At 48.3% G+C, this 15,765-nt stretch overlaps 1 protein-coding gene across 6 annotated transcripts in view; it reads right to left on the reverse strand.

The window, feature by feature from the left end:
* Window positions 1-15,765, reverse strand: part of MICU1 (mitochondrial calcium uptake 1) — a 104,580-nt gene that overhangs the window by 24,012 nt on the left and 64,803 nt on the right. For all 6 annotated transcript variants that reach the window (XM_071564369.1, XM_071564363.1, XM_071564368.1 and 3 more), the window contains 2 exons: window positions 14,110-14,192; window positions 7,025-7,222 (listed from right to left, as the gene is read on the reverse strand). In XM_071564369.1, coding sequence (XP_071420470.1) covers window positions 7,025-7,222; window positions 14,110-14,192 — 281 coding nt within the window. The remainder of the gene's footprint in view (window positions 1-7,024; window positions 7,223-14,109; window positions 14,193-15,765) is intronic.

Below are 15,765 nucleotides of genomic sequence, written 5' to 3' on the forward strand. Positions count from 1 at the left end.
AACCACCCTGGAGGCACCCAGTTCAAACACAGGCAAGGCAGCAGCAGGGGGGTTGCTCAGCAGGCACTGTGGGGGTTGCTCCATGAAGTGTCCACCCCAAAAAAGAGCACGGCAGAGCTGCTCCTGTGTGTGCCAGCCACGTGCCAGCCACACTCACAAGCAGCTGCACAGGTCCTGTCACACCATCTCAGCCTCACTGCCATGCTCCTGCACCACTGACTGTGCTGGGGGCCAGGGACAGCATCCAGGGAAGGGCTGGAGATGTCAGGGTCAGCACCCAGGGAAGGGCTGGAGATGTGTCAGGGCAGGGACAGCACCCAGGGAAGGGCTGGAGCTGTGTCAGGGTCAGCACTCAGGGAAGGGCTGGAGCTGTGTCAGGGCAGGGACAGCACCCAGGGAAGGGCTGAAGTTGTGTCAGGGCAGGGACAGCACCCAGGGAAGGGCTGGAGATGTGTCAGGGCAGGGACAGCACCCAGGGAAGGGCTGGAGCTGTGCCAGGGCAGGGACAGCACCCAGGGAATGGCTGGAGCTGTGTCAGGGCAGGGACAGCACCCAGGGAAGGGCTGGAGCTGTGCCAGGGCAGGGACAGCACCCAGGGAATGGCTGGAGCTGTATCAGGGCAGGGTCAGGTTTGAGCTTAGGGAAAGGCTCTTCCCCCAGAGGGTGGTGGGCACTGACCAGGCTCCCAGGGCAGTGGGCACAGCCCCAAGGCTGCCAGAGCTCCAGGAGTGTTTGGATGATCCTCTGGGGCACAGGGTGGGATTGCTGGGATGTTTGTGCAGGGCCAAGAGTTGGATTTGGATGATCCTTGTGGGTTCCTTCCAGCTCAGAATGTTCTGTGACTTCACAGTGGACATGCAGATACTTGATATGGTCTTATGAACCCCCCCAAACCACCCCACAGCTGATACCTGACTCTTCCCCTTTCACAGGGTTTGATTTCTCTGGTGCAATTATTTCCCCACTTTGCTTTTCCAGCCCATTCTAGGGGATAATTAGTTTGGAAAAGTGTTTATAGCATGTCCAACTGAGGCACCAAGCACAGCTTTGGGTAACTCACCCATGAGGGTAAAGCCCTCACCCCCTCTGTTCCCTCTGCTTAATGGAAAAAGGGCCTGGAACTCAGCCTGTCCTGGGTTTCAACTAAACCCTCCCTGGTGCACACTTAGACATTTCATTACCTGCTCTGCTGTTCCTGATTGATGAAAATGACTCGCCTCAGCCTCCCTTACGGTGACTCCTCGTGTTTACTGAGACAGTTATATCTCCCTTCTGTCTTCCCTTTAAGCTGCACATGCCATGGCCTCATAACTTATCCCTATTTCCAGAATCTTTTTTTCCTTACTAACATCCCACTTTGAATTCTTCCCAAGTCTTTGGGTGACATTGGACAAAAAGTGACTGCCAGCTTTTCCCCAAGCCCTGAGACAGCACAGTCAACCTGAAAGCTTCCCGTGACCCTACAGAGCTCCCTGAGGTGAAACCATCCATGGGGGACATTTTTAACTGGAGATGTCACAAAACTCTGTCATCCACAACACCTTCATGGTTATCCATCAAAGGTAGAGACATCAGCCTCATTTATTTCCATAAACCCTCCAACACACAGAATGCAGAAGAGGGAGTGTGTAGGTCTGTGGGCTCTCCTGGTAAGTCCCCTCTCCTTGGAACTAAATCCATCACGGCTTTGTCCATCCCTGACTACACTAAACACTTCTGGAGGGCAAAAGCCTCAATATCCAGACCCTCTTCCCTTCCACACCTACTGTTTAAAGGGTATTAGTTATCAACACACCTTCTGGCTGCAGTCAGGGGATGACAACAGTGACAGTGACCTGGACAGCCACAGATAGGATCCCCAACACATTCCCCATCCACTGCCCCCTTCATTCCCAATCTGCCTCTGCCAGCTGGGACTGACCAAGAGACAGAGGTCCAGGCTGAACTGGCACATAACAGCACAAAGGGATCACTGCAGGAGCTCTCCTCTTGGTAAAGAGATCCAGTCCTCCCCCATGGCTGTGTCCTGTGTCCCTCTGCTCCACAGCATCCAGCTGCAGCTTCCCAGGCACTCCAGAAGCACACACATGGTCTGCTGTGTCAGCAGGGATGGAGCTCCCAGGTAGCACACCAGAACACAAAGGAAAAGCCAAGCTGCTCCTCATTTTCCTTTGGTTGCATAAAAAGCAGCTGCTTTTTAATTGTGTTTTCAACTTCTTAATATTCTTCTCTCTGCTCTGACCTGTTTCCTCTCAGAGCAGCCACTGTTTGCCCTTCACTAGTCCAGGCCTTGGCCTGTTCATGGCCTGGTGCTGCCAGGGCAGGAGCTCAAGTTGGGATCCTCCTGATGCCACATCCCCACCTCACATTCCCATTGGAACACTCATCCCCTGGGATAAACAGAGGCCTCAGGAGGCACAGTTTGGGCTTTCTGTGCTCAGCCATCAGCCCATCCCCTCCTCCTGCCCCTGCAGCCATGGCAGGACATCACTAACAAAGAACCCAAACAACTTTGCACCTGCCCAACTAAAGAGGCAACTCCACCAGTGCTGGTTTGGCTTTTCAGATGTGAAAAAGGAGGAGAAAGCAAGTCTGGGACTAAAGGAGGAGTTATAAAAGATACAGATATAGAACTGGATTTGAACTGGCAGGACTGTGTAAGTACACAAAATCCATTAGAGGAGGCTGAGGAGGGGGAATTCTTAAGGAAAAGGGGGAAACAGGACATTCCCCACCACGGCCCCCATGGTGGCCAGGCCAGGGTGAAGCTCACAGAGAGGGGATGAGAAAGCAAAGGACAACTCTGAGAGACAACTCAGCAAACTATGACAGAGACTGTCACAGAGGTGACTTAAAATAAGATAAAAATGTCTTGTGGAAGTTTGATACCAAAAGGTCTGAGGTTTGGGCCTTTCCTTACAAAGTTCAGCCACTCTGACCCTGCCAGGCTTCATTTCTCAGGCCACTCTAAGCCATTTACTTAAATTACTCTTGTCTTTCACCTAAATCACTGCAGCAGATACAAAGATCTGTGACTCATTACTGCAAACTTTGTTGTCTGTGTTGACAAATCACTAAAAACTGTATCACTCTGCCATGGCAGAACCTAAAAATTCTTGAGTAAATCAGTAACAACACAGGAGATTTTAATACTTGGTACAGGATTACTCAGACACCATCTACCCCAACACAGAGACTTGGAAGAGAAAGGCACTTCCAGGCTCAAGTAATACCCTAAAGCCAGACTGCAAAGCATCAGAAATGCCTTCTGAAACCAGAATATTTAAGACAAGGCTGAGATCCAAAAGGATCCAGGACTTTCCAAGGAGGTGTGTGTAGATGGAAGAGCATCCATCAGCCTTTCTTCATAAAAACCAAACCAGGCAGCAATTTTGTGGGCATTGGCCATGAAAACAGGAATTTCCAGGATGAAGCAGTTCCTCCCAAGTCACTGTGACCAAACAGACACAGAAAATAAAGGATTTTCCAGATCCAACGATGGGTTGTACCTTTGCCATATCCTCACAGAATCCCATTTCACTTTGCTTGGAAGAGCTTTTTGGTGATCAAATCAGTGCTACAGCAGGTCTTGGGTTGACTTGAAGGGCTGACACAGATGTGGGGAACAAAGGGCTTTGTCTTTCCTACATGGAAAGGCCTTTCAGTCTGGAAAGGCCCCACAGGCTGGCTGGGACTCCCCTTGATCCACCAAGGACATGGGAATATCTAGGACAGACACTGACAAAAATCATGATGTCATGTCATATTCATCTTCCAAACTCACAGAGTATTTTCAGTCAAAAAAAAAAAAAAAGAGCCAAACACCATCTGTCCTAATGAGACATGTTAGACACTGTCCAGACAAACTTGTGATAAAAAATAAAGCTGTAATAAGGCATTAAAAGCTTCTCCTCTACCTCTGCCTGTGGTTACTTTTCTCCTCCTACCCTTCCTGCCACTGAGTTGATTGCAGAGTTTCCATAAAAGGATGGAAAATGTACTTGAATAAACAAAAATAAAAAAGAAGAAAACACCAGGCCATGGTTACTTAAACCTGCTGTCAGCACTTCAGCCACAAGGAACACTGAAATGTTCAGGGCTTTGTCTCATCTAAATCCTCTGGGACAGTTTCAATCTTAGCAAGAAATATGCATGGATATTTTGGTTAAAAAAATAAAAAAGAACCAATATCAGTAAGAAGAAAGAAATTGGGTTCAGATGGTCAGAAACTTTTGTTCCACCTCCAGTCAGCACAAGAAACCAGCTCCCAAGGGGATTAACTGCAGACATGCCTGGATCCTGAGCTGAAAGGAAAACAGCTTTAAAAAAGGGTTTTCTCAAAGCAGATTTCTTTTGGGAGAGAAAGTCAGTGTCCCAGTTTGAGAAGAGAGGTTTCATGTCACTCGGGGGCTGCTCCAGCCCCAGCGGATTCTTCAGACCTGCATTTCCCCAGAGGCTTCTCTGCAGTTCAGACACTGAGCACAAACAAAAACTGGGTTTCAAATTAACAGCCCAGGTTCACAGCAAGTTCCAGTTTCACTAAGGCAGCAGAGGATGAGTAGGTGAAGGCACAGGAGTTCAGCTGAGCACCACTTAGCATGTTCTTCCTCATCTGCACGGGTCAAGGTAGACCCTTCTCTTCTCAAGGTACTTCTCATCCCTGAATTGTGCTTTGTAAGTGGCTGAGTTCATCAGGGCAACCCCTGGAAAAGGAGCAGCACAAACCCACCAGACACTTGTGTGAAAAGCTGCTTAACTGTGAACAAACACACCAAGCCTGAGGCAAGGAGAGAAGGTGGGAGATGATGTCAAAAGAGATAAAAGCACCAGAGGAGAGAAGCCACGTTGCATAATGCTGAGCCCAGAAATAGGCCTGCACTGCCTCAATCCACGAGAGCTGGGAACAGAAACATCAGGGGCTTTAGTGCCATGAACTCAGGAAAACACTCGGTCTGGCAGAACAGAACTGTTACCTCTGCAGAGGGGAATGGTTCAGCTGAAAGGAGTGTCAAAAACGCTGAGCACAGCACAGGGCTGTGCCCAAGGGGCTCTCAGGGATTCAGCAATGCTGCCTTTATGATATTCAATAACTTACCAAGTCATAAATATCTTTTACTGTCCCCAATTAATAACTAACTCATTAGAAAGGCAACTGACGTTCCCAGGAAGATGCACAGTTGAGTGAAATCGTTAAAACTAAACTGCCACAGGAGGAAAAGGAGAACAAGTACCATGAAACTGAAAAAAAAAAAAGTATTGCTTCTTAATGAGCCAACTGGGGAGCTGCGGAGGGAGCTGGGTCAGGAACACTTCAGAGCCCACCTCTGGAACGAACATGGCAGTGGGAAAAGAGAAGACAGAATAATCTTTTTCTTTCCCCTTTGCATTCAAGTTGCAGCTTATGTTCCTTAACCTTAAAAAGTATTTGTATTTTGCTTGTTTCAATTTGCAGAGGCACTGAGGAACTGCCACAAAGAACATTGCCTTCAACCACCTATTCCCCCCACATCACCTGCTTTAATGACCATGAAATGAAGTCAGTGAACTGGGCAATTACCTCCATAAAAAAATAAAAATAAAACCAATCAGTCCTTGGGTTAGTTTTTTTACTTAGAACTGTAAAGCTGCAAATAAAAAAAGGGAATAAATTCAGTTTAAAATTGCAGCTACTGACTTAATAAGAAGTTAATAAAATGCTGGATCACACACCCTGAGCATGTGAACAATCAGACTGAAGTGACAGAGCTCTGAGCACTGTTGTCTTGAAAGGTTATGGTTCTGGGGGATCTTTTGTGCACAAATCCTCATTCCCAAGGCAATTAAAAGCCTGGCTTTGCTCCAGCCAGGTTGAACCTCTGAGCCTGATGCAGTAATGGGCACCATTCCTGAGATAACTCCACTTGGGAGTTCAGACACAGACCAACACTGCTGTTCTTTCATCTTATACAGAACAACCAAATTGTGGAGTTTGGTTTTTAAATCCAGGTCATGTGATTAGGAGCAGGAGGTTGGGAGCTGCTGTTAAACTCATGGTCATGCAAAGAAAAAGGGAGACTTTCAATACAACTGAAAGGTAAAAAACTCAGAAGAGATGGACAATATTTCTTACAAAGCATTAACCCAGGAGTGAGTAACAGAGGTCACACGACAGGGAACACCTATTTATCAGGAATCAAACAAGGCTTGAACACTTACCCTACAGAAATATTCAGAATAATGAAGCAAATAAAAACCATAGAATCATAGAATGGATTGGGTTGGAAAAGACCTGTGAGATCATCAAGTCCAACCCTTGGTCCAACTCCAGTCCCTTTACCAGATCATGGCACTCAGTGCCACGGCCAATCTCACCTTAAAAACCTCCAGGGATGGGGAATCCACCCCCTCTCTGGGCAGCCCATTCCAATGCCTGAGCACTCTCTCTGCAAAGAAGTTTTTTCTCATCTCCAACTTCAATTTCCCCTGGCAGAGCTTGAGCCCATCGTGCCCCCTTTCCTATTGCTGAGTGCCTGGGAGAAGAGACCAACCCCCACCTGGCCAGAACTTCCCTTCAGGGAGTTCCAGACAGTGCTGAGGTCCCCTCTGAGCCTCCTCTTCTCCAGCCTGAACACCCCCAGCTCCCTCAGCCTCTCCCCACAGCACTTGTGCTCCAGTCCCTTCTCCAGCCTCGTTGCTCTTCTCTTGATTGGGACAAAAGCAGAGTTTGGAGAGGATAATACACCCTGGTCCTTCAGGGCACTGATTAGGACTGAGACAAACCTTTCTGAGCAAGGCAGCAACAGGTCACTCACAGCCTCTCTTGGTTTTCTCTAAATCATCCCAATCATCCCCATCAGCAGTGCCAGGCAAAGACCAGGTGGAGGGACACACATCTGGGGTGTGCCAACACCACCCCAGAGACACTCCCTGGGCAGTTCCACAGGCACTGGAACACCCACCAGGAATTCAACACCAGGTTTGACCCATGGGTAGGAATTCCCTGCCAACCCTGCCCTCCCTCCCTGAGCACAAACCCAGCCCAAACCTCCAGCTTGAGGATGTCGTGCTGCAGCTTGCGCTGGAAGTCCAGGAAGTGGGAGATGGTGAGCTTGCCCTTGAGGTCTGCCCCGAAGAAGTAGGTGGTGAGGGCCGAGTTGAAGCCAGTCTTGAGCGTGTTGCCGGTCGTGGAGCGGTCCCGGTGCCGCATCCCCATGCTGGTCTGGGAGCGGATGATGCTCTGCACCTGGGGGGGAGTTTTGGTTTGAGTTTTAGCCAGGCCTCAGTTTCAGCAGGCCCAGAGAGTCAAAGTAGAATAGAGGGGACAAACATCACCTGACTTAAGCAACCAAAGAGATATTTCATATAATTTTGACATCAAAATCAAGTATAAAAAAGGGTGTAGGAGGTGCCTGGTCAGTCATAGAATCATAGAATGGACTGGGTTGGAAAAGACCTCCGAGATCATCAAGTCCAACCCTTGGTCCAACTCCACTCCCTTTACCAGATCATGGCACTCAGTGCCACGGCCAATCTCACCTTAAAAACCTCCAGGGATGTGGAATCCACCCCCTCTCTGGGCAGCCCATTCCAATCCCTGAGCACTCTCTCTTCACAGAAGTTTTTTCTCATCTCCAACTTCAATTTCCTCTGGCAGAGCTTGAGCCCATCGTGCCCCCTTGTCCTATTGCTGAGTGCCTGGGAGAAGAGACCAACCCCCACCTGGCCAGAACTTCCCTTCAGGCAGTTCCAGACAGTGCTGAGGTCACCTCTGAGCCTCCTCTTCTCCAGGCTGAACACCCCCAGCTCCCTCAGTCCCTTGATGTCTGGGTGATGAGCAGACCTGCTATCACCCTTGTTGGGGCAGTTGGGCCTCATTCACCACTTCACAGCCGTTTGGTTTGGGAAGCACCTTTTCCTGTTCTTTGTTGTTGGTTTTCTCCTCTCTTGCCGAGTAACTTTTGGGGGGAGTTTGTTAGAGCACTTTTTGTGAGCTGGGGTGGTGGAGGTCTGTGTTGTCTGAGCGCGTGACTTGGTGGTTGTTGTTGTTACTGGCTTGTTATTTCTCACATTTGTACAGATATGTATTATATAATATTCTGTTTTTAATTTTCTCTCTTTTGTATAATATAAGAAGCTTCCTCTTTTGGGTTTTAGGTTTTTTTCCCCTCCTTCCTCTTCCCTTGGTGGGGGTGTGGATTCTCTTTCTCTATGTTGGGCACTTGCCATTTTGCCAGCTCAGACTGGAAAGGAGAGGGAGGATGGCACAATCAAAGCCACCACTGGGACCTGAACTACTCCAAGCTCAGCCATGTCATCCTCTTGGTTTTGCTTTTGTGGTTTTTTTTCCTAAAATAATTTTTAAAATCAAAACTTTGGCTGAGCTTATAGAATCACAGAATGGTTTGGTTTGGAAAAGACCTTAAAGATCATCTCATTCCACTCCCTGCCATGGGCAGGGACACCTTCCACTGGACCAGGTTGCTCCAAGTCCAGCCTGGTCTTGAACCCTACGAGGGATGAGGAGTTCCAGCCTCTCCATGCAACTTAAGACTTTGCTTTCTTCAGTCCTCTTTAGAGAAAGAAGAGTATGAAAGGCTTAAAGCGAGTTTTAAGACACAACTCAGCCAGTTTGCAGACAAACATTCCAGTGCTGATCCTGTGCCTGGTCAGCAGAGAGCAGGTTGTTCCCAACAAAGTCATGGAAGGTGAGAAAACTGCAGGACTCATGGGGAAGAAAATCCCCTGCATGTGCTTTGGAGCTTCCCCTCCTTTGCTGCACATCCTTGTGAGTTCACCTCAATCCCAGTGAGCTCAAAACTTCTTTCTTGTCCACCTGTGCACAAATCCAGGGCTTTTCCACACAAGGGCACTCTCTCCTTGCTGCCTGTTGCTCTGGGAGCTCCTCCATCCCTGGGGCTGTCCCACCCAGAGCAAAGGGCTCTCCAAAAGACTTCCCTACCAAAAGGTTGAACCTGAAGGATGTGACTGCCTGAAAATCCCAGAGTTTGTTATTTTAAGCTAAACACACTCTCATGTCCTCTCTCCATCCTCAAATATCCCACTAAACCTTCACAGGACCTGCCCATCTGGCTGACCATTGCTGGGATATGGGAAGCCAGGCTTGTTCTCTGTGTAAAAACTGATCTCTTCCAACAAGGCAGCAGAAGGATTTGTATTAAGGAAAACAAGCATGAGAAAGGAGGGGGAAAAAAGCCACCTGAAAGCACCAAAGCTCCAGCAAACACCTCTGCTTTGCCTTCAGCCTCTTCCTCCCACTGCCAAAAGGTGGAAGGAAGGAAGAAAAACAGCTGCCAAGAGCTCCAGCTGTCAGAAGGATGCCAGAACCTCATTACTGTGGTATTTGGTGTGTTCAGGCTTTTCCTAACAAGCAAGTGCTGGAACAATCCCAGAGGGGATGCTCTGGGGGAAAATGCCGTGTTACCACTGCTGGGGTCACCTCAACTGAAACACTGTCCCCAAGTTGGAGTACTGGCTATTCTTCCCTACAAGGAAAATCAAGCTGAGGACAAAATAAAGTGGAAAAAAATACAGAAAAAAGTTTTGGTGCTTTTTGATTGTTTTTAAATATGCCCTGTGATGTGAGGAGGGATGAGGGGGGATCTAATTGTGGCCTCCTGGTACCTGAAGGGGCCTGCAAGAAACATGGAAAGGGACTATTGATAAGGGCATGGAGAGACAGGACACAAGGAATGGCTTCCCACTGACACAGGGCAGGGTCAGATGGGATATTGGGAAGGAATTCCTTCCTGTGAGGGTGGGCAGGCCCTGGCACAGGCTGGGCAGAGAAGCTGTGGCTGCCCCATCCCTGGAAGTGTCCAAAGCCAGGTTGGACAGGGCTTGGAGCACCCTGGGCTGGTGGGAGGTGTCCCTGCCCATGGCAGGGAACAAGATGAGCTTTAAGGTCCCTTCCAGCCCAAACCACTCAGTGATTCCATGATTTTTGCACTGTAAACAGCAGCTCCTTACTTAGCTGTGCTCCACTCCCACTGCCAGCTCTGCAGCAGCACATTCCGCAGACAAATCTTTATGAACTGCCTGAAGTAAAGCAGTTTAGGACCAGCTTGGACAACTGCCCCTGTTCCTACACAAGTGTTTTCCACAGAGCAGCTTTTCCTGGCTGTTATTTATGTGCCATCCTACAGCTCTCCTCTCCCATCCATAACAAGCACTGGACAGTCTGAAAATCCATCTGTGGGCACTGGAGCCAAAAATTATTTAACTGGTCCCTGTTTTGGGTGAGCCTTCTAATGCCCAGAAAGTACCACCCACAGCTCATCAATCACACCAGGACGTGGAACACTGAGATGCTCCACTGTTTCTGTTCATATTTCAGCCTAAGTGTTTGTGATGTTTCATCTTTTGCACCAGATGAAGGGGGAGAAAAAAAGTAAAAGAAAAAAAAAATCAATAAAAATAGTTAATGGTTTGAGGAGAAATCACCAGTAACGCTGCCTGTGAGTTCACTGCTTTACAGCCAACTTTTTAATTAAAAATAGGGGAGTAAACTAACAATTTACATGCTGAAGGATGAGGAGCTGGAACTGGTACTGATGCAGACACCACATTATTCACCACATGCATCAACTGGATAGAAAATCTGAGGTTGTTCAGCAAAGCCTGCAGAAATGCAGTATTTTTTATTAGGTAAAAGCCTCCAACTTCCTCAGATATTAGCTAAATTAGTGAAGTAATTTTCTTTCCTGAACACTCAGGGTTTTTAGACAGTAATGAGAAGAGGGACTGCTGCTGGCTGCCTCCAAAGACAGTGTGTGAGGGAGGAGCAGGAAGTCCATTCCCACGTGCTCACAGCCCGCAGGGATGAGGATCCTTTTCCTCCTCTTCTTTTTCTACCCATTCTCCCCCAAAAGACACTGCTCTTTTGAAGTGATGATCGCCCTGTTCCCAGGATGGAGCTGCAGCCCTGCCATCCCTCCTGCCCTGACTGAGCCACTTGCACAAGGAGTGCACAAGAGTGTTTATCACATCAGTGGTTGGTTGTTACATTCAGTATGTGCATGATGTGGTGTCTAAGACAATGGCATCTCCATCTGATATCATACCAATGGAAGCCCATTCAGCCTGAGGCTACTGAAGGCCCACACCAAGACCCTGAATCACCTTGTCCAGAGCTGCTTTTTGCTGACGATGCCGCCCTCGTTGCTCACACAGAAGCAGCTCTGCAGCGCTTCACATCCTGCTTTGCAGAGGCTGCTGAGCTTTTTGGGCTGGAAGGCAGCTTGAAGAAGACAGAAGTTCTCTACCAACCTGCACCTCAGGAAGTCTTCCATCATCCCCACATCACCATAGGCAATTCAGAGATTAAATCAGTCCAGCAGTTCACCTATCTGGGAAGTATCATTTCCTCAGATGGTAAGATTGACAAAGAGACAGACAACAGGCTGGCAGAGGCATACAGAGCCTTTGGAAAACTCCATAAAAGACTCTGGTGCAATAAACACCTGAAGAAAAGTACAAAGATCGGTGTCTACAGAGCCATTATACTGTCTACTCTTTTCTGTGGGTCTGAATCCTGGGCCATCTGCCACCACCTGCAGCTCCTCGAACGCTTCCATCAGCGCTGCCTCCGTTCAATCCTAAACATCCACTGGTCTGATTACGTGACCAATGTGTCTGTTCTGAACAGGCAGGGTCAGCAGTATGGAGGCCCTGCTGCTGAGAACGCAGCTGTGCTGGGCAGGGCACGTCTCCAGGATGGAGGATCACCCACTGCCCAGGGCACGTCTCCAGGATGGAGGATCACCCACTGCCCAGGGCACGTCTCCAGGATGGAGGATCACCCACTGTCTCCCGAAGATTGTGCTCTGTGGTGAACTCGCCACCGGCTGCCGCAAGAGAGGAGCCCCGAAGGGGAGATACAAGGACTGCCTGAAACAACAGCTCAGCCTTGGCCATATTGACTGCCCCAATGGGCCACTCTGGCCTCCAATTGGGATTCATGGAGACCATTCCCAACGCTGCTGCTTCCTTTGAGAACGCAGCACAGTCAGTCTGGAGGAGAAAAGACACCGCAGACAGAACCGTTCCTTGCCAATGTCACCAAAGGAGATTTTCTGCTGTGCCTTTTGTGACCAGACCTGCCTATCCCATATCAGCCCTTTTAGCCACCAGCAGCTCTCAGCAAGCGTGGGGAGAGCCCTTCCCAAATCTTCGTTCACGAAGCCTGGCCCTGATGATGAGGTGTCTGTGCCTCCCACTGACACTGTGTTTGTTCTAATTCTGCTGGGCAGTGCAGTGATTCAATACCCTCAGGATCACCAGAACTGTCTCCTCACCTTCCCAAACAGCTCCTTCACCCTCTGACTTGCAAGCTTTGGAAGATCAGCCTTCACCAAAAGATTCTAATGCTAACCAGGAACTTTATTGCTTCCTACAGAGGCAGTGACACACATAACAAGCTTAACAAAAACACCTTCCTCTTCCTAAGGGTGTTTATATGACTTAATGGATGTATAACTTTCCTTGGCCTAGAGGATGACTTGAAATCATTTAATTCAGTTTTTACCTTCATCTGCACAGCACTTTGGAAGCATTCATCCTCTGGAAGTGTCCTTTTTCCCTTTACATGGCTAATAAAGAAGCCAAACATGACACCTGCATTGGCACTTTGGCATCACTGCATTTTCAGTAGGAGGCTCATCATTCTCTGCTTTTCCTAAATTCATGTATCACCGTAATTGATTTAATTCCAGAACATTTTAAGTGCCATAAAACACCTTTTGAAATGCTGCAGATGATCAGAGAGCTGCAGGGGAGTGCACTGTGTGGATAGAAAGAAAAACCATATTTTCTACTTGGGAAAAATAAGGAAAGGAAGGAAAATCAACCAACTCCCGGGTTTACATTTCAAGCTGCCAAGGGAAGGGGTATCAGGCTGCAGATAAACATACTCCATGCTCCTCCTTTTCCAAAGGGTGCCATCTAAACCCCTGCACTTACCCAGACACATTCCATGGCTCTGGAGCAAACTCGTGACATGGGATCATCCCCACAGGTAATCATTTAAGGAGCATGACAGCAAAAGATTAGAAGGGGGGAACTAATTTAACAGACCTCCTCTGCCACTAGTTCTTCCCATTTATAGCAAGTGACCTCACAGAGACTCTCCTGAAGTTAACGGGCCACTGAGTAAGTGGTGAGAAAGAATCTGGGTTATTCAGCGCTCCTTTGGTCCCAGGTATCAGCTTGCAAATGCCTTTAAATTTCCTTTTGAGCAGCACACTCAGCGAGCTTTGCTAATGATCTCTGATGATTTGCTAATGATCATTAACTTTGCTCACGCTAATCCTGTGATTTCAGGGTGATTGGGAGTTCCCAGAACCTTAAGATTGTTTTCTGTGTGCCAGGAAAACCACACACTCCTGCGTGGGGAGGGCAGGTCTGACCACCACTGACAGCTGAGCCTTCAGTCTGTTCTCACTCAGGCACAGCCACAAAGCTCAGTCAGAAAAGGAGCTCACCAACACCACAAGTGCAGGCTGAGCTCATAACAAAGCCAGCACCAAATTCCCTGCTGGTGGAACCTTGGGAGAAACAGAGGACTGAGGAAAACATGCTCTTAACAACAGGTTCTTAGATTATATTGGAGTAAGTGGATAAATTCTCCTCTGAAGCAGATTCATCTTCGTTATTCTCTGAAGGCAAATAAAATTAAGGAACACAGTAGAGGCTGTGGAAGGAAGTAGGATCAAAGTCCCACGACATCAGTAGAGTGAAAAAAAGTTCTTTACTTTGGAAGTGACATCTCGTAAAGAAATGTTATGGAATCACAGACTGGTTTGGGTTGGAGGGACCTTAAAGCTCATCCAGTTCCAACCCCTTTCATGGGCAGGGACACCTTCCACAAGCCCCATCCAACCTGGGCTTGGATACTGGGGACAATGTCACAGGAAATCTGAGTTTCTACTGATGGTTCAGTGAAAAAATCTGTCTTGAAATATCGAGTTAAAAACCCCCAAACATATTGAGGCAACACAGCAGAGCACAGGAGGAGAAGATGCAACCCAGCACTGAGCACAAACAGAAAGCACCAGCACAGAGGGGAGTTGCACCCAGGACTAAGGTGTTGTGGCACTGAGAAGCTCCACTTGCCTGCTCAAACTCTTCCATGTCCACCTCGCCGTCCCCGTTCAGATCAAACATCTTAAAGGCGATTTCAAAGTTCCTCTGGGGAGCTACAGTAAAAAAATAAAACCCACAATAAAAAGAACAGTCAACAAAGGTACAAAAGCTCAATTAAAAAAGGCACAAGGACTTTATCCAAAAGCAATTTTTCCTAATTTCTTGTAATTTTAATATGAAAATGCAGCTCTAGGGAAGCCCTGAAGGTCTTGACAAGGAGTTGAGAGGAGATTTTTCTTGAACAACATTTATTCCATTTACAGGTGGAAAGAGCAAGATGCCACCTGATGTTTCTAATGGCAATAACACCAGTTTGGCCAGAGGACATTCCCCAGGCACTGCAGGGTGCTCTCAGTGCTCCATGAGGCAGCCTGTGGGTGAGGAGCACACCCAGAATTTGGGTATTCTCTCTCAGACTCAGCTCCTGCCTCCCTGTACAAACTCCAACAAACCATCACCACCCTGTCCCAGTCCAGTTCTGGCACTCAGAGGTGTGTGGGCTGGAGCTCAGCACTGAGACGCCACCACTCCTTATTTGTCACTGCATTTAGTCTGGGCTGTCACGGTTTATTTAGCCAGAACTCTGCAGGAACATCCCCTCCCAGCAGACCACGCTCCCTGCCCTGCATCCCACCACAGACTTCCAGCATGGCTCCAGTTTAGGCTCTGTACCCCATCACCACTCAAAGCCACAGCACAGTTGCCACAGGTTTTTTCCATATTAAGTAAAAACACGAGGATTTGTCTTCCTCTGCTGATTTCAAATACGCATCACCCACAGGAATTTCAGTGTTTGCTGGGATTTCCAGGGAATCCTCTAGGATGGAACTAATGCTTAAGTTGCCATTTGAAAAGATCAGTTAAAACTCAGCCTCTTTTTTTGTTCCCCATCCAAATCGGGCAGCAGGAGATGAGGCTCCTCTCTCTTCAAACACATCTGTGCAATTAACTTTTAGTATCTCTTGTGGATCCTCAAAAAAATCTGAGTTTCTGCAACCACCCCTCTGTGGGAAAGCATCTCCTTGGCAGGGGGGAAGGCAAAGAGAAGAGCAACGAGGCTGGTGAAGAGACTGCAGCACAAGTGCTGTGGGGAGAGGCTGAGGGAGCTGGGGGTGTTCAGCCTGGAGAAGAGGAGGCTCAGAGGTGACCTCAGCACTGTCTGGAACTGCCTGAAGGGAAGTTCTGGCCAGGTGGAGGTTGGTCTCTTCTCCCAGGCACTCAGCAATAGGACAAGGGGGCACGATGGGCTCAAGCTCTGCCAGGGGAAATTGAAGTTGGAGAGCAGAAAAAACTTCTTTGCAGAGAGAGTGCTCAGGGATTGGAATGGGCTGCCCAGAGAGGGGGTGGATTCCCCATCCCTGGAGGTTTTTCAGCTGAGATTGGCCGTGGCACTGAGTGCCATGATGTGGTAAAGGGACTGGAGTTGGACCAAGGGTTGGACTTGATGATCTCGGAGGTCTTTTCCAACCCAATCCATTCTATGATTCTGTGAATCACCCAGACACAAGGAAATTACTACAGAATTCACAGAACTGGATTTTGTATGTTAGTTACAGCCCCAATTCCAGGCCAGGAGACTTCTCCATGGTGCTTCCCCTTTGCTGTAACAACCAGCAGCACCTTTAT

This window comes from Pithys albifrons, chromosome 9 (genome assembly GCF_047495875.1).
Source record: "Pithys albifrons albifrons isolate INPA30051 chromosome 9, PitAlb_v1, whole genome shotgun sequence".
NCBI classification, from domain to species: Eukaryota; Metazoa; Chordata; class Aves; order Passeriformes; family Thamnophilidae; genus Pithys; species Pithys albifrons.